This window comes from Nicotiana tabacum, chromosome 17 (assembly GCF_000715075.1).
Source record: "Nicotiana tabacum cultivar K326 chromosome 17, ASM71507v2, whole genome shotgun sequence".
In the NCBI taxonomy this organism is placed as follows: Eukaryota; Viridiplantae; Streptophyta; class Magnoliopsida; order Solanales; family Solanaceae; genus Nicotiana; species Nicotiana tabacum.
In genome coordinates, this window is record NC_134096.1 from 104759324 (window position 1) to 104778286 (window position 18963).

Below are 18963 nucleotides of genomic sequence, written 5' to 3' on the forward strand. Positions count from 1 at the left end.
GAGTAGGTCCGTGTTATGTTATGTTATGCGACTTGTTGGTATGTTCGGATGGGGTCCCGAGTGACTCGGGTGAGTTCCGGACGAGGTTCGGAGCATTTTGAAAGTTTTGGCTAAGGCTAGAATTTTTCTGTTGTTGGTGTCTTCGCACCTGCGAAAATGGGCTCGCAGGTGCGATAGTCGCAAAAGCGAGAGAGTGCTGGCTGGGAAGGCATCACAGAAGCGGAAGCCAAGGCGCAGAAGCGCTTGCACAGGAGCGGCCCAACGCGCGCAGAAGCGCGACCGCATGTGCGGTCCTTGGCATCGCAGAAGCGATTATGGCTGGCCAAGCTATTCTTGCAGAAGCGAGATTTTTTTCCCGCAGGTGCGACCCCTTGTCCGCAGATACGGAAATCGCTGGGGCAGAACCTTAAATTCGAGGGTTCGATATTTTCACCCATTTTCGGATTTTGGAGCTCGGGTTGGGCGATTTTGGAGAGAAATTTTCCACACAACTTGAGTAAGTGTTCTTAACTCCCTTTTGATTATATTTCATGAATTAATATTCATTTTTGGTGTAAGATTATTGAATCTTCAAGAGAAATAGAAGGAAATTTCTATAATGTCACAAAGTGAATTTTTCAAGTTTGAATACCGATTTGGAGTCGGATTTGAGTGAAATTAGTATGGTTGAACTTGTAATTGGATGGGTTGTCGTATTTTGTAAGTTTCGTCGGATTTCGAGACGTGGGCCCCACGGGTGATTTTTAGGGCGTAATTTCGGATTTTGTGGAAAATATTAGCATTTTATTATGGAATTAATTCCTATAAATTGTGTGGACTGAATCAAATTAATTGTGATAGATTCAAGCCATTCGGGAGTTGATACGCGCATAATGGGATTTTTGGAGCATTGTTTAGCTTGCTCGACATTGGATTCGGCTTGTTCGAGGTAAGTAACTCTTCTAATCTTGGAATTGAGGGTATGAACCCTGAATATATGTATTATGTGAATTGTTGAGAGGTGACGCACATGATAGGTGACAGGCGTGTGGGCGTGCACTATAGAAATTGTGACATAATTGTTTATGTGGAATTTTATAGTTAAATGATCTTGGCATTTTCCATGCGATTTTATGAGTTAAAGAAATTGAGCTGAAAAGCATATTAAAAATCATGTTGAGGCTATGTGCCAATATTATTGGGACTTACAGAGGTCATATTGCTGTGAATTATTTATTTTAAATTAAAAATTCATACTCAGTCAAATTCATTTCATTACATATCATATCTCTGTCTCTGTTGTTATTTATTGATACATCATATCATTATTTTTGGGCTATTTTCATGACATTATGAGCCCGAAAGACTGGAGAGATTAATGACTAAGTGAGGCCGAGGGCCTGATTGTGAGGATTATTATGGGATCGGGTTGCACGCCGTAACAGGCCATGTTGGCTTTATATATATTATTACTATTATATGGATCGGGGTTGCCCGCCTGTAGCAGGCCTTATTAGCTTATTATGGCACGTGAATTATCCGTGCGGATTCTGATATGATATTATAGCACCTGAGTTGTCCGTACAGCACGTGAGTTGTCCGTGCAGATTATAGCGCTTGGGCTGTAGGAGCCCCTCCGGAGTCTGTACACACCCCTAGTGAGCGCAGGTACCTACTGAGTACGAGTGTCGAGTGCAGAGTGACTGGGAGGCATGAGTGATTGTGAGGTATGCCCGAGTGGCATGAGTGATTGTGAGGTATGCCCGAGTGGCATGAGTGACTATGAGGTATGCCCGAGAGGCATGAGTGAATGTGAGGTTTGATCGAGGGGCTGTATATGAGTGATGTTCTGCCCGAGGGGCTGTTTATGATTTTATCACTGAGTTGCATCGCATTGGCATGCACACATGACATACATGCATAGAGATGTATTTTTCTCATATTGTACAACATCACATCATTCATGATTTCTCACACATTTTTAACAGATGAGCATAGTGATGCATTTGTTTTACACGGGTTATCCGGAAGGAAAATGAAATATCTTATTTATTATTGAAAAGATTTTGGGAGAAATTTATTGTTTTCAAACTATTCATATTTTTGGCAACTTCGGCAAACGATTTGGGTTTTCACTGATGTATTTGAAAGGAAGAACTATTATTTTTGAAATCATGATTTGGCTGAGCATTTTATCTCTGAGTTACTTCTGGTATTATTTGCTTTATGTTGTTATGGACTGTTGTGGACTATTGGTTATGGACCCGATCTTGGTGGAAGCTTGTCACTACTTTCAACCTACGACTAGGTTTGTTACTTACTCAGTATATGGGGTCGGTTGTACTGATACTACACTTCTGCACATTGCGTGCAGATGTTGGATGTTGTTATTGCTGTGCTCGATGGTTACGGGACTTGAAGATGTACCTGCATTCCTGTTGTAGTTGCCTCTTGTTCAGGGTAGCCTTAGATTTATAAAAGCTCTGTTTATGTATTATTCAAACAGACTATGTATTTATTTTATTTTCACTTTGTATACTCTATTCTTAGAAGCTCATGATTTGTACTACCAGTTCTTGGGGATTGTATATGATTAAGACCTTTATTCACTTAAATTGCTTTAATGATTATTATTGGAATTGGATAGTTCATAATTGGCTTACCTAACAGGTTGGATTAGGTACCATCACGACTAGTTGGATTTTGGGTCGTGACAAGGTAGTATCAGAGCACTAGGTTCATAGGTTCTACAAATTATGAGCAAGTGTCTAGTAGAGTCTTGTGGATTGGTATGATGATGTCCATACTTATCTTCGAGAGGCTACAGGGCATTTAGGATATATACTTCATATCTTTCTTTCCTTATCGTGCGAGATTGATTCAGCTTGAGACATAACTCTTTGAATTCCTTCCACGTATTCGTATGCGCACATGAGTGCTCAGTATCAGTTGTACGTCGCCGGCTTGTGATTCTTTGAACGAGGTTCGAGATGTGTATTATGTGTTTTGGTGATGGGCCACTCTGGAGGACTTGAGGCCAGGTTTAGATCGTAGCTTAAGCTCGGTAGCTTCTGTTGTAACTCGTACAATTGTACTTATATGTCCGGTAATGACCCTACAGTGGAATTTGTGGCTCGTTGAGCGGTGGAATGGCGGTGTGATGGGTATGGTGTGACCGCGGGATGTGTTAAGACGATTGAAATATGACGAGAAGTATTTCCTTGAAATGTAAAAGAAAGGCCATTGAGTGCTTGATTTTCGATTTGATGTGACGAACAGTCTCGAGTAATGAATGTTTTGAAGGATCTTTCACATTGTTAAATTTTGGGATAGACCAAATTCTCATGTCTTGTTAATAAGTTTAGACTTGGAAAGATTAAGTGATTGCGTAGAAATTATGATTGCTAAAGGGTATAACAAAATACTAATTTAAGGTTAAACAGGTGGGTTATCCCCTACGGAGTAATCTACGTAGGTGTATTCCTTATGACGTGAGTAGAGAGTTTCTTTTCTGCCTACGGGGCATATGTGTGGAGATTTGAATTTGAATCTGGCTGAGAAGGTTGACTTGATTGTCAAGAGAATAAATGCGAGCTTAGCGGCTGATTGGGGTATTTTTATGGTTGGCGTTGCATGAGTTGGAAAAGAAGTTTCGTTGAACTGACTACGATATTATGACAGTAATAGAGTATGAGTATTGTGAATTATGGAGTGTTTTAACCTTTGGCTTTGAGCCAAGTGGGGGAGTCTGCTATTGACAATTTGATTTCATGGTTAGGTGTTAAATTTTAATTTTGGTCTGAGGCATACTTATGGGTTGGTTATGACTTGCAGAAGTTGAGATCGAGGATGACTCGAATAAGGAAATTCCTGGTTAAGGATTATATTGCACGCATGAGTATATGAAATTCGTGGGATGAATGAGTTGTTATTGGTGAATGATATAGTGGGCACGGAGTATAAATTTGATATGTGGTGTTAAAGTAGAGTTACTTCTTTGAGTGTTGTGGTGCTAATGGGGCGTGTGTCTTTTGGCCCATTTGTGCGGTGCAATTAGATTTGAGAAAAGTGGGTGACTCCCGAGAAAATTCTAATGGGTTTGAGAGTTATATATAGCAATTGAGAATGTTTCTGGACTTGCATATGGATAAAATCTGAGATTTTCATTTGATGGTGCCTGGACTTGCAAAAATTCTGTATGACTATGGATTCTATATTTTAGTATAATAAGGGTGAGAAGAACAATTTCAAATTCACATAAGGTATTTTCAGAGTGAGTGTTACAATTGTGGTATTTTTTTTTTGGAGTTGCTTAAGAAAAATACAATTGCTTATGGGCCGTAGGTCGTTGTGGTTCTATGCTAAGGTTTGTGGGGTGAGTTGTGGTTAAAGATCGTGGTGTTTTAGCAAGGAGAAGTATTAATTTCAAGACAAATTCGGAAGGGACTTGGAGAAATAAGACAGCTTGGTAGTAGGTTGGATCAGTATGGTAATGGATATGATCGGTTCTTTGGGTACTTATGATGTGGGGGTTTTCTACAGGTGCTTTTTGTCAATACTCTTGGGTTTAGCGACCTGCGTGGCTTGGTTGAATTATAGAGATTCAACTCTAATGGCCTGATTATGTGCAAATAGATTTCAAAGCATTCTCGAGGTTTTCTACCACAGTTTGAGATGGGTATTTTCCTACCGGCCCGAGGAACATGTTGAGTATTGTGATTTTCTTCTGGAAAGAAGTAAGAGAAATGTTTCTAACAAAAAAAAGGGGTATGTAACTTATTGGTGACTCAAAGTTGATAATAAGATTCGTGTGCTTTTCACAAGAAGACAAGATAAATGTTATGTGTTGTGCGAAAGTTAGATTTACATGTACGAGGTGGAAGTACAGTCTTGAAGAGAAAGTAACGAATGTTGGACAACATGGACTGTTTCAAATAACTAGATGAATACTATTACTACTTGGTGTTGTATGAGAAGGGGGCAGACTTCGGAAGACGCATTGTATTTTGACTTATGGATGTATAAATTAGTATTGTGGTACTCACATGGTTGATAGACTGCTGATATTCAAATTTTGTCAAGCGGCACAGAAGAACTTTTAAAGTATTTCTCGTGGGATGATCGTGTAAGAGAGCGGTGTTAGGCATTCGGGCGGTGGAGATTTTGTGTGGTATTTTTGTCATTTGCCTCTCCGTCATTATTAATTTGGAGTAGGGTGGCTCGGGGTATATAATATGAACCTTGTGTTAGAATCGGGTGATGGTTCTACGGTGTATGATGAATTTTCAGTATTTCGTTGTGGCGGTACTTGTTAATCTGGCGGAGCAGTTCTCTCATTTGAGTCATTTTCCATGACTGGGTACATTTGAATGGTTGCGTATTAGTGCACAGATAGCACGGGTTATGGCTCCGAGTTATATTGGTGCGGTATGTCAGTGGAACAATTATGTTTAGTAATATAAGGTCATTGGACCGGGAATGGGTACTATCAGGTTTAATTTCGGTATATTCGGGAGTATAATATTGAAAGTTGGCTCAGAAAGTGATTACAGTTCTGGTTGGGGCGAGAGAGCTCCGTGACTTGTTGATCTGGTGAGTGGTCATGAAATTTCGCATGTTTCTTTTATTATCAACAGTGTACGAAGGTTTTGGGATGATGTTTGGTTCGATATGGGTTTAATACTAGTATGTGGTTGGTTTTGGAGTAGTCACTGCGATCAGGAATGGTGCTACGAGCATACGAGTTGTGTAATATATTGGTTGATTATATCTGTAGTTATAGTTATAGCTCGATGCAACTTGTTCGGACTTATACGGTGTGTAAATGTAAGATTTGTGTCTTAAAAGAAACTCTAAAGGATGGAAATTAAACTCTAAGGTTTATGGGCTAAGGTTATATTAATGATTTTCAGTTGTATTGTGTAGTCAAGCCTATGTGGAATAGGGTGACGTGGGTTCACCCCCGGGTACGTGTGTGGTAAGATGGAACAGTGATTTGATGGCTTGGAAACAACTCTTGGCACGTTCGAGGACGAACGTATGTTTAAGTGGGGGAGAATGTAACGACTCGACCGGTCGTTTTGAGTATTACAACCCCGTTTATTGCTCAAATTGTACTTCATAGTTGTTGTGTGAATTTCCGGGGTAAATGGTTCATGTCCGGTGAGGTTTTGGAATGAATTGGACCATTTAGTTTTAAGGTTTAAAGCTTAAGTTAAAATAGTGACCGGATGTCGACTTATGTCTAAACGACTCCGGAATGGAGTTTTGATGATTCCAATAGCTCTGTATGGTGATTTTGGACTTAGGAGCGTGTCCGAAAAATTATTTGGAGGTCCGTAGTGGAATTAGGCTTGAAATGCCGAAAGATAAATTTTTGGGATGTTTGACCGGGGGGTTGACTTTTTGATATCGGAGTCGGAATCTGATTCTGAAAATTGGAATAGGTTCGTAATGTGAAATGTGACTTGTGTGCAAAATTTGAAGTTATTCCGGATTGATTTGATGTGTTTTCGCATATGATATAGAATTTGAAGTTTCAAAGTTCAATGATTTCGAATTGAGGTGTGATTCATCGTTTTAATATTGTTATGTGTGTTTTGAGGCCTCGAGTAGGTCCGTATTATGTTATGGAACTTGTTGGAATATTCGGACGAGGTCCCGAGCGACTCGGGTATGTTTCGGACGAGGTTCGGAGCATTTTGGAAGTTTTGGCTAAGGCTGGAATTTTTCTGTTGCTAGTGTCTTCGCACCTGCGGAAATGGGCTCGCAGGTGCGATGGTCGCAGAAGCGACACTCAAGTCGCAGAAGCGAAAGAGTGCTGGTTGGGAAGGCATCGCAGAAGCGGAAGACAGGGCGCAAAAGCGCTTGCGCAGGAGTGGCCCAACGCGCGCAGAAGCGCGACCGCATGTGCAGTCCTTGGCATCACAGAAGCGATTATGGCTGGCCAAGCTATTCTCGCAGAAGCAAGATTTTTTTCCCGCATAAGCGAAGGTCGCAGGTGCGACCCTTTGTCCGCAGATGCGCAAATCGCTGTGGCAGAACCTTAAATTCGAGGATTCGACATTTTCACCCATTTTCGGATTTTGGAGCTCGGGTTAGGCGATTTTGGAGAGAAAATTTTTCACACAACTTAGGGTAAGTGTTCTTAACTCATTTGTGATTATATTCCATGAATTAATCTTCATTTTTGGTGTAAGATTATTGAATCTTCAAGAGAAATAGAAGAAAATTTCTATAATGTCACAAAACAAATTTTTCAAGTTTGAATACCGATTTGGAGTCGGATTTGAGTGAAATTAGTATGGTTGAACTTGTAATTGGATGGGTTGTCGTATTTTGTAAGTTTCGTCAGATTTCGAGACGTGAGCCCCACAGGTGATTTTTGGAGCGTAATTTCGGATTTTATGGAAAATATTATCATTTTGTTATGGAATTAATTCCTATAAATTGTGTGGACTGAATCAAATTAATTGTGGTAGATTCGAGCCGTTCGGGAGTTGATACGCGCATAATGGAATTTTTAAAGCATTGTTTAGCTTGCTCGACATTGGATTCATCTTGTTCGAGGTAAGTAACTCTTCTAATCTTGGAGCTGAGGGTATGAACCCTGAATATATGTATTATGTGAATTGTTGGGAGGTGACGCACATACTAGGTGACGGAGGTGTGGGCGTGCACTATAGAAATTGTGACATAATTGTTTATGTGAAATTTTATAGTTAAATGATCTTGGCATTTTCCATGCGGTTTTATGAGTTAAAGAAATTGAGCTAAAAAGCATATTAAAAATCATGTTGAGGCTATGTGCCAATATTATTGGGACTTACAGAGGTCATATTGCTGTGAATTATTTATTTTAAATTAAAAATTCATCCTCAGTCATATTCATTTCATTACATATCATATCTCTGTCTCTGTTGTTATTTATTGATACATCATATCATCATTTTTTGGGCTATTTTCATGACATTATGAGCCTGAGAGACTGGAGAGATTGATGACTGAGTGAGGCCGAGGGTATGATTGTGAGGATTATTATGGGATCGGGCTGCACGCCACAGTAGACCATGTTGGCTTTACAAATATTATTACTATTATATGGATCGGGGTTGCCCGCCTGTAGCAGGCCTGGCTTATTATGGCACGTGAGTTGTCCGTGCGGATTCTGATATGATATTATAGCGCGTGAGTTGTCCGTGCAGCACGTGAGTTGTCCGTGCAGATTATAGCGCTTGGGCTGTAGGAGCCCCTCCGGAGTCTGTACACACCCCCAGTGAGCGCAGGTACCTACTGAGTACGAGTACCGAGTGCCGAGTGGCTGGGAGGCATGAGTGATTGTGAGGTATGCCCGAGTGGCATGAGTGATTGTGAGGTATGCCCGAGTGGCATGAGTGAATGTGAGGTATGCCCGAGAGGCATGAGTGACTGTGAGGTTTGCCCGAGGGGCTGTATATGCTTGATGTTCTGCCCGAGGGGCTGTTTATGATTTTATCACTGAGTTGCATCGCATTGGCATTCACACATGACATACATGTATAGAGATGTATTTTTCTCATGCTGTACAACATCACATCATTCATGATTTCTCACGTATTTTTGACAGATGAGCATAGTGATGCATTTGTTTTACACGGGTTATCCGAAAGGAAAATGAAACATCTTATTTATTATTGAAAAGATTTTGGGAGAAATTTATTATTTTCAAACTATTCATATTTTTGGCAACTTCGGCAAACGATTTGGATTTTCACTGATGTATTTGAAAGGAAGAACTATTATTTTTGAAATCATGATTTGGCTGAGCATTTTATCTCTGAGTTACTTCTGGTATTATTTGCTTTATGTTATTATGGACTGTTGTGGACTATTGGTTATGGACCCGACCTTGGTGGAAGCTTGTCACTACTTTCAACCTACGACTAGGTTTGTTACTTACTTAGTACATGGGGTCGGTTGTACTGATACTACACTTCTGCACATTGCGTGCAGATGTTGGCTGTTGTTGTTGCTGTGCTCGATGGTTGCGGGACTTGAAGATGTACCTGCATTCCTGTTGTAGCTGCCTCTTGTTCAGGTAGCCTTAGATTTATAAAAGCTCTGTTTATGTATTGTTCAAACAGACTATGTATTTATTTCATTTCCGCTTTGTATACTCTATTCTTAGAAACTCATAATTTGTACTACCAGTTCTTAGAGATTGTATATGATTAAGACCTTTATTCACTTAAATTGCTTTAATAGTTATTATTGGAATTGGATAGTTGGTAATTGGCTTACCTAACGGGTTGGGTTAGGTGTCATCACGACTAGTTGGATTTTGGGTCGTGATAGAATTTTGTCGGGCTTGCATGTTTGTGCAGTCGTGCCGCGCCGTGAGGTTCCCTACATGGCGTGCCCGTATAAACTTCTTCACTTCGATTTATTTTTTTACTTTTTAACATCCATACTTGGCCCTTGAACCCCGAACGCTATCGGTCTTTACTCTGTATCCTATTCTTCCTTGCGGATTCCCGATTTCTAAAGGAGTAGCGGTCCCTCTTGGCCGTTACAGAGTTCTTCTGCTCCCGAAATCGAAGGTCAACTGATTGAGGAGTTAGTAATTTAGTATTGATTCATGCAAAAATGCTGTTTTGAAGTCGGAGTAAGGAATTGTCTACCTCATCCCCGAGTTTAATTCATGAGGATTATACTTAAACTTCAAAGCTCTAACTTATTCATTCTAGTTTTAAACTTGCTTTCTATTGCGGAATCACATATTACAAGGAATACTACTCGTAACTAGAGTGCAAGTATAAATCATTGTCCATTAGTTTCAAACACAAATAAAATACAGTAGCTAGAGTGCAAAATGTAGCTAAAAACTAGTCTTTATACTCTACAATCAAAATGCAAAATACAAACGACACATATGAAAAGCACGAAATATCTTTTAATAACTATTACTATTACAATACACAATCAGATTAGAATCTTAAATTTATACATATAATGGTGTCACATTAATTGGTGGTATCACCTGAAATCTAAACCATTGGTTTACTACATTGATGGTTATCACACTAAAAATGTGCTACATAGTTGAAGAGGTCTCATTATTATTTTTCTTTTAAGAAAAAGATCAATCTAATTTTCCACACATCTCAGGAGATAACTTAGAGATAGAACACCCTTTGTTTTATTTTACAGAGTATACAATTAATTCACGCTCTACTTTTTAAAATTAAATATATCACCCATTAAATCATTAGTAAAATTAATGGAGGGAAACTTCTTCTTTATATTAGATCTTTTCGAAAATAAAATTCGAGTTATTTGTGGAATGCAACTTCATCTAAAATTAATATATAGATTCTTATAATTTAAATGAGATTACTATAATAATGAATTCCGTTAGCATGAAATATCAATTCTTTTTTATGGAAAAAGTCATGACAAATTTTATGCTGAAAGGAGTAGGAGATGCTATTCTGTAATATTTAGCACACTGAAGTTGGCACAGTAGTTCCTAGTCCTAGTCCTAGATAATAAAGAAAAGGGAAGTGTTATATTTTCAGGATTGAGATTCGTAAAACATGTTACTAGTAGATTGTTCATAACAATTTTACTAATTTGCCTACAAATTTCATCTCTAAAAGATAAATAAAAAAAAGTAATTTTTATAATTTATATGAAATTAACTCAATGATGAACTCCGTTAATATCGAAATATACTACTTTTTGTTGTAAAAGTCTTGACAATAAGGACAAAGAGCAATATTTTTAATAAAAACTTATTTATTACATTAAATCAATAAATACAAAATATATTATTTTTCATACAACTTATTATTTAATTAGGATTAAGTTAGATGTGTCAGAAGTTGCCACTTCGTCATAACAGTTTTATTAATCTGCCTATGAATTTAAAAATCCGAATATTGCAAAACAAATAATAGTAGTTTTGACGAAAATTGTAGTATATTTTTCTTTTCTTCTTTTGAAAAAAAGCTAAAAATGGCATATCCACGAAATTTAATGTCAAATCAGGGTAAATTCTTGAAGTCACACAATTTCCCAAAAATCCCATATAGTGACCTCACCTAAATATTTACATTTACAGCTCCCAAAAATCCTAATAGGAAAAAAGGTGCGACAGTCACCTTACCACCCACTGTTTTGTTCTCTTTGGTTTTCCCTCTTTATACTTCTTTTGTTGGGTAGAGTATTTTTCTTGTTATTCAATACCCACCGGCCGGCTTCTTAATTCCTATTTTTTCTTTAATCAAATATCGAATTTCATAATTTCTCTTTCTTTCTTGAACCCATTAACATGCTGAATTAGAATTGTGGGAAATTCAATGAAAGGCTGTTTCAACTGATCCATTGATCAGGTGAGTTGAATTTTCCATTATCTTTATATATGTGTGATCATGGGTTTCGTTCAGATTCTCTCTTTTGCTTCTTCTTTTTAATATTATATGGGTATTGGGAATTTTAGTGAATTTTGGATAGATTTTAAGGATTGATTAATTGGGTTCTGTTTTTGGATTGAAATGCCAACAAATTGATGTATTGAGAATTGGTATGTAAATGGAGATTGATTCAGATTTTCATCTGTTGGTTTTATTTTTTAGTTATTTTTTTTAATGGTGAATTGGTTGAGGTGATGACTGTTGACCCAGTTATGTTGACTTTGGGTCACCCGCGGAAATTCTTTTTATTAATCTGGTTTTGTCTGTAGCTTTTACATTAGTACAAACAGTAGATTTTCATTAAGATTTTAATCTGCTTGCTGATGTTAGATTAATTTAATTCCATTTTAGCATCTAAGGTTCATTCTGTGGATTCAATATTTGTTTATAACATTCTTGCACTGCCATTTATCCTGAAGATTCAGATTGTTTAGATTATTAAGTTTTATGTTTCAGTTGTGTAGTGGTAGAAGATGGCGACGTTAATTGCGAAACAACGACCATTGAGCAGTCAGAACGCCCCAAGAATGAGAAATCCGTCTAAGGTTTTTAGGAAGAGAAATTTTATCCTAACTTGTGATGAAGAAAATCACGGAAAGGACAATGCAGCATCGCTGCTCAACGTTACAGAGTTCCCTAATAAGAAACCAAAGCTTTGTTCTGATAATGTCATCCCCCGTGGCAGAAGAACTATGACAGAGCGTGTTGGTGTTGTAATCAGGAAAGGGGTTCCGGAGGATGCACGTTTATCGGGTGGATTGGAAGAGAGAATAAAAACAGCACAAAAGCCAAAGAAGAACATGATCACGTCACATCAGAGGACCAAGACAATAGCTACTGGAAAGGAATCCGATGACTCACGTAGTAGAATGCATCATCGTTCAGCAAAGAAGGATTCAAGTTTTTTAAGTTGGGATGACTTCATCAGTGATGATGAAGAAGACGAGGAGTGCAAAGAGGAAGAAGATGAAGAGTATTGTCCAGGACCCTTAACGAAATCTAAGATGCCACTTGATGAAGAGTATTGTCTAGGACCCTTAACGAAATCTCAGATGTCACTTGATGAAGAGTATTGTCCAGGACCCTTAACGAAATCTCAGATGCCACTTGATGAAGCTTTGAATAGTTTAAGAAACTCAGAAAAGCTTTGGAGAACTTCCAAGCAGGAAAAAGTTCTTAAAAATGGACCTATGAGAAATAAAAGGAATGATAAAGTGAAAGACGAGCCTCTCGAGTGCAGGGACAGACTTAAACTTTCTACCTCCACAAAAAGCATTCTTCTAAGTGGAAATCCGCAGAGGAAAGGGATGCCTGATAAAGTAAATCTAGAACAATCTCTTGGAACTTCAAGCAAGAAGATGACTCAAAAAGGAGATAATACAATGAACAAGGTGGAATATGGAACTGGAGAAAAATGGGGCGCGTGCAAGAAAAAACCAAGTTTGTCCAAGGTTGGAAAGAAAATGCCGGGCACTCAAGAAATTGAAGGCTCAGGGAATAAAAGGGTGCCTGCTAAATTAAATGGAGAAAAATGTCTAGGAACGTCACGCAAGAAGAAGATTCCTAAGACAATGGACAAGGTGGATGAAAGTGAAGACGAGTGGGATGTGTGCAAGGAAAAGCCAAGTCTGTCCAAGGATGGAAAAAAGACGCAGGAAATTCATGAAAAAGATGCAGAGAATAAAAGGATATCAGTAAGACGTGTTGCTGCCTCATTCAAGAGATACGGTCATGATTATTATGTTGGTGAGTGGGAAGATGATACTGAGGGGTATGAGGTTTTGCCAATAAGCAATGGACATCATATACCAAGTAACACAAGAAGCCAGAGAATTGATGTTTCACATGATCTGAAACCAAAAGATAGTCCAAAAGATATTAAAAAAAATTCAGTAAAGTTGTCTGCTTGTAGTTCATCGCCTTCCTCCTCGTCGTCCTCTGGTTCAAAAATTTCAAGAAGTGGAATAGATAGATCTACAAACATGAAGGTCAAGCTCTTTTTATTCATTCATCTTGTAGATTAAATGGAATTTCTTCTCCTTTTCTTTGAACTCTTTCAGATGATGACACTTCTCTGTTGAATCATATGCAGGTGAATTTTCAGCCTCCAAAGTGTCATCAATGCAGAAGAAGTGATAGAAGAACTGTTGTTCCTTGTATGAAGTGCAAGAAGAAATTATACTGTATCCAGTGCATCAGGGAATGGTAAATGTCCAATGTGTATCTCTTATCTTGGTGATTGTTCAAATGCTTAAAGATTTCCTTTTAGTATTGCATGAAATTTTAACACCATTTTAAGCTTCCTGCTAATTATTTTTGATGAACAGGTATCCTGAATTGGAAGAAGAGGAAGTTTCAGAGGTTTGTCCATATTGTCGTGGAAAATGTAATTGCAACCTGTGCTTACACTCAAGTGGCACACTTAAGGTTTGTCTTTTCCTTAAATCAAATAAAATGAGCTTGTCGCTTTATCTTCTACTTACGGCTGAATATTTCTTTCCTTGAAGACATCAAGATGGGATCTCACCGATCGTGAAAAGATTGAGCATTTGCACTATTTGATTATCGAACTCCTCCCCTTTCTGAAAGAAATTCATCAGGAACAAATCCAGGAGATAGAGATGGAGTCTTCTATTCGTGGTATGTCTCTTAGTTTAAAAAAACAAAAGATTGAGTCCGACGAATTGTACATTGATACAGTTTTTTATCACAGGGGTATCTTCATCTTCAGTTGAAATTAAACAGTCACTTTATCAAAATGATGAGCGAGTTTACTGGTAATATACTTTTTTCCTGCTATTATGAAATGTTATGTTTGCAGTCCTTATTTTTGGAGGTTTTATACTTAATGATTTTATTGGCCTTGGAGCAGCAACAACTGTTCAACTTCAATAATCGATCTTCATCGAAGTTGCCCAAGTTGCTCATATGAGCTCTGTCTAAGTTGCTGCCAAGAGCTGCGGGAAGGCAAATTTCCGGGAAATAGTGATGAAGCAGTTTTCCAGTATTTAGACAGAGGCTATGATTACATGCACGGTGGAGATCTACTGCATGAAAATTTCCATAATATGAAAATTTCACAGGACCAGAAAAAACCAATTACTTGGATTGCTAATTATGATGGTAATATCATGTGTGCTCCTGTAGAAATGGGTGGATGTGGAAATTGTATTTTAGATCTGAAGCATCTGTTGCCGAAAAACTGGATCTCAACTTTGCAAGCAAAAGCGGAAAGAATTCTGATCCAATGCAATTTTGCCCAGATAATTTCTCAGCCAATTTGCACAACTGATGACCCTGAACTGTTACACAAAGCGGCTTCTAGGGTTGGTTCAGATGATAACTGCTTGTATTCCCCTACTGCAAAGGACGCTATGAAGGATGATGCACTTTTACACTTTCGCAGACACTGGGCCAAGGGTGAACCGGTGATAGTACGAGATGTTCTTGAGCACACAAGCGGTTTAAGCTGGGAACCAATGGTTATGTGGCGTGCATTATGTGAGAGCACTGATTCAAAGATCCTTACAAGTATGTCAGAAGTAAAGGCTATCGACTGCCTGGCTGGTTGTCAGGTTCTTTCTCATATCTTCTGCATTTTCTACCTCGTGCACAGAATTAGTACTTACCATATTCCGCTTAATCCTTTCCTTTCTTTTCCTTTTGGCAATAAGTATTTTTTCTTCATATTAAAATAGTTGCTTCTTGAATAGCCTCAACTTGTTATTAGAATATAACTATCTGCCATTGTGCTAATGATTAAATTATGTAAAACTTTTGCAGGTTGAGATCAATACTCGAAAGTTTTTTAAAGGCTATACAGAGGGCAGAACATACAAAAATCTCTGGCCTGAAATGCTCAAACTTAAAGACTGGCCACCATCTGACAAGTTTGAGGATCTCTTGCCTCGCCACTGTGATGAGTTTATCAGTGCTTTGCCATTCCAGGAGTACACAGATCCAAGGATAGGTATTCTGAATCTTGCCGTTAAATTACCAACAGGTGTCTTAAAACCTGACTTGGGTCCAAAGACATACATTGCGTATGGTATGACGAAAGAACTTGGAAGAGGGGATTCGGTGACAAAGCTTCACTGCGATATGTCAGATGCGGTATGGTTTCAACAGGACGTTTAGTTCCTTCATGTGTCTTTTTCACTTTATTTTCATATCATTACCACCCCTTTGATTTATGTACTCTCTAGATCTAATTATCACGCGGTCTGTCCGTGCTGGCTTGTGGAATAGCACTGCTTAATACTTCAAAATCACAATTTGGAGGATATTCCTTCAGATTACTTCCAAAATCTGGAACCTCGTCGACAAGGACCTTGGCAAGGTGTCTGAAAAGTATTAAATAGCTGTTTAAAAATGGGAATGAAAACTGACATTTAATTCCAAAATATAGCAACTTATTCAGCCAATCTTCTGCCTTATGTTGTCTAGTGAGACTCATTAACCTCATGGCTACTCTATAATAAGTTTGATATGAGAATGACCTACAGTACATGCTGATCCATATCCTACAATCCAGTTTTATGTTTAATCTCACATTATTTGGAGCTTTCTTGCTTCTCCCAGTTCTGGATTGTGTTAATGCATTACCTGCTATTAATTCCCTTTGTTACTTTTTCCGTGCTTATTTGATGACAAGCTGATGTTTTTGAAATTCGAAATGCTCAGATAAATATTTTGACACACACAGCAGAGATGGCTGTAAGTGATGAGCAGCAGTCTGCAATTGAGAGTTTGAAACAGAAGCATAGAGCTCAAGATGAAAGAGAGTGCCTCGAGCATGATGGCAACGAATATCCTATGAAGATATCTAGTGGGATCAGAAGGGAGGAGAAAACACCTGAGACGACTGGAGGTGCCTTGTGGGACATCTTCAGAAGGGAAGACGTACCCAAGTTGGAGGAGTATCTTTTAAAGCACGCAAAAGAATTTAGGCACACTTACTGTTGTCCTGTTGATCAGGTTTTTCACCCGATCCACGATCAAACCTTCTACTTAACTTTGGAGCACAAGAGAAAACTAAAGGAAGAATTTGGTAAGTAATTTACCTTGCTCTTTATCTTTGCTCAAGAATCAGAGAAACACATTTTTGTAAATAAACCTACGATGTCAATTTTTAATATTTTAGGGATTGAGCCTTGGACCTTTGAGCAAAGACTTGGAGAGGCAGTTTTCATTCCTGCAGGATGCCCTCACCAAGTGCGTAATCTCAAGGTAAAAATTCATATTTCCCTACTAGTTTTATTTTCCATGAAAATCCAGAAGTTCCTCAAGTAACCATATCGTTTTCAACTTTCCAGTCGTGTACCAAAGTTGCTGCCGATTTTGTTTCTCCTGAAAACATTCAAGAATGCCTCCGCCTCACAGCGGAGTTTAGGAAATTGCCAAGAGGCCACAAGGTCAGAGAAGACAAACTAGAGGTACCATATCAAAATGCTTTATCTTAATCTGGCGGTTAAGCCTCCATTGTCTACTAACTTATTTCATCCTTTGATGGAACAGATAAAGAAAATGATTATTCATGCAATCAACCAAGTTGTCACAGATTTGGAGCAGCTTACATACATAGTTTAGAGAATTAGCAGTATAAACTTTTGCCTTTTGCTTAACAATTTTCTTTAGCAGCAGTAGCAATCTGTCAACAGTTGGTATTGCTGCTGCTAATGGCCTCGAGTGTTCTTTTAGCTGTTAGGCCATGGACAATTATGATACACATCTCTTGCAGCTTAGGTCCTCTTCACCATTGTTGCATGTAGAAGATAAATGTTAAAGGGACATTCTTTTTTCTATCATACTCCTGCAATAAAGGCAGTTGTTGACTCCTGCAATAAAGGCAGCTTAGTGCGTAGCGGGAGCTTAGTTGAGCCGAGGGTCTTTCGGAAACAGCCTCTCTACTCCCTCGGGGTAGGGGTAAGGTCTGCGTACACACTACCCTCCCCAAACCCCACTAGTGGGATTTCACTGGGTCGTTGTTGTTGTTGACTCTTGCAATAAAGGCAGCATAGTGCATAGCGGGAGCTTAGTGCACCGGACTGCTCTTTACTCGTGCAATAAAGGCAGCTTCTCCGGAATAGTGAAGAGCAGCGTAGTATAACCAATTTTTTAACGTGTATATAACTGTTTTATGGAATATAATATGAAATTTCATGCAAATACTCTTTCTAGTAGTGCTCAAGTTATCTCTTTTAGGAATTGTTGAACTACGACGTGTTTAGATATATCAAACAATAGGGTGTGAAACCAAACAAGTATATCAACAGTACTTAGTTTGCTAAGAGGATTTGCTATTTAGTTGGTAGAATTTTTTTAAGGGAAAAGGACACTAAGTACAAAATAATTCCTGGATAGAACAAATGTACTAAAAGAGAAGAATAAACCATTTCAACAAATATTCTCAACGTTCTGAATCCACATCACGTGTTCTAAATTATGAAAATCGACCATTGAATTGCTATGAGTCAATTTAGATATATTAGGCTTTGTAGCTATAACTCAATTATAGTTATTTTATCCATAAGTGCCTACTATAAACTAAGTCTGAACTCTGAAGCATCATGTGAATTGTGGTTCTAAAATTGGTCAAAATTTAAAATTACAAGTGGTAAGGTTTCCGATATCACTTTCAATTTCTCTCCTAATACGAATAATATATTTTTTATATCAAGTGGAGTCCAAACAAGTCATAGCAATAAAGATAAAATGTGGATGTTAAAATAAAATAGTTTTCAAGTTAAGAATTATCTCATTCTTTTTGGAATATGCTAAAAAAGAAAGAATGTCGCAAAAAATGAGAACATCTAAGTATTTTCGGTTTCACCCCATGTGCAAGCAACTAAAGTTAACTCACTTGATCTTTGCAGATGATCTTATGATCTTCTGAAAAGGCAATCTGGCATCACTTAATAGGGTGGTAGAAGCTTTGAATCACTTTAGTGAGGCATCATGATTAATTGCTAACCAAGACAAGATAAATCCAATATTTTCATTGCTAGGGTGGATGACTTAACAAAGGAGCAGTTATTAGCAAAAACAGGTTTTACTCAAGGTTCCTTCCCAACTAGATATCTTGGACTTCCCCTTTCATCTAAGAAATGGAATAAATTGGATTGATGTCAGTTGGTAGACAGAATAACCAGCAGGATAAAAACTTGATACTCTAAGCAGCTGTCATATGCAGGCAGATTGCAGGTGGTAAATTCTGTGATGTTCTCCATCTACAACTTCTGAAGCTCTGTATTCATCCTACCTCAGGTTGTGGTAAAAAAGGTTGACAACATATGTAGGGACTACCTTTGGGGGAGTATTGAAAACAAGAGGAAACTGGCCTTAGTGGCATGGGAAAGAGTATGTTTTCCTAAGAAATTTGGTGGGCTGAATGTTAAAGGAAGTAAACTATGGAATGTGGCATCAGTGGGGAAATTATTATGGCAGCTACTCAATAACAAAGAAGCTCTATGGGTGAAGTGGGTGCACGGACTATATATGAAAACTGATACTAACATTTGGACTCATAAGA

General features: G+C 38.2%; 1 protein-coding gene across 2 annotated transcripts; it reads left to right on the forward strand.

Annotated features, from left to right (window-relative positions):
• The first annotated feature begins 11094 nt into the window (after positions 1-11094).
• Positions 11095-17600, forward strand: LOC107820201 (lysine-specific demethylase JMJ26-like). 2 transcript variants are annotated; one of them, XM_016646428.2, is made up of 12 exons: positions 11095-11351; positions 11889-13420; positions 13525-13637; positions 13760-13859; positions 13940-14072; positions 14146-14209; positions 14305-15007; positions 15216-15545; positions 16116-16482; positions 16576-16661; positions 16748-16867; positions 16950-17600. In XM_016646428.2, exons 2-12 carry the CDS (start codon positions 11906-11908, stop codon positions 17019-17021), a joined length of 3603 nt encoding a protein of 1200 aa, XP_016501914.2. In that variant the 5' UTR covers positions 11095-11351; positions 11889-11905; the 3' UTR covers positions 17022-17600. The 2 variants fall into 2 exon arrangements, with proteins under 2 accessions (XP_016501914.2, XP_016501916.2); XM_016646430.2 differs by having other exon boundaries at positions 11102-11351; positions 11897-13420.
• The last annotated feature ends 1363 nt before the right edge of the window (positions 17601-18963 follow it).

Coding starts and splice junctions, on each gene's coding strand:
- LOC107820201 (XM_016646428.2), top strand. CDS start 11,906: ATGGCGACGTTAATTGCGAAACAACGACCATTGAGCAGTCAGAACGCC. Junction 13,638..13,759: donor ATCCAGTGCATCAGGGAATG/GTAAATGTCCAA, acceptor TTTGATGAACAG/GTATCCTGAATTGGAAGAAG. Junction 16,868..16,949: donor TCAGAGAAGACAAACTAGAG/GTACCATATCAA, acceptor TTGATGGAACAG/ATAAAGAAAATGATTATTCA.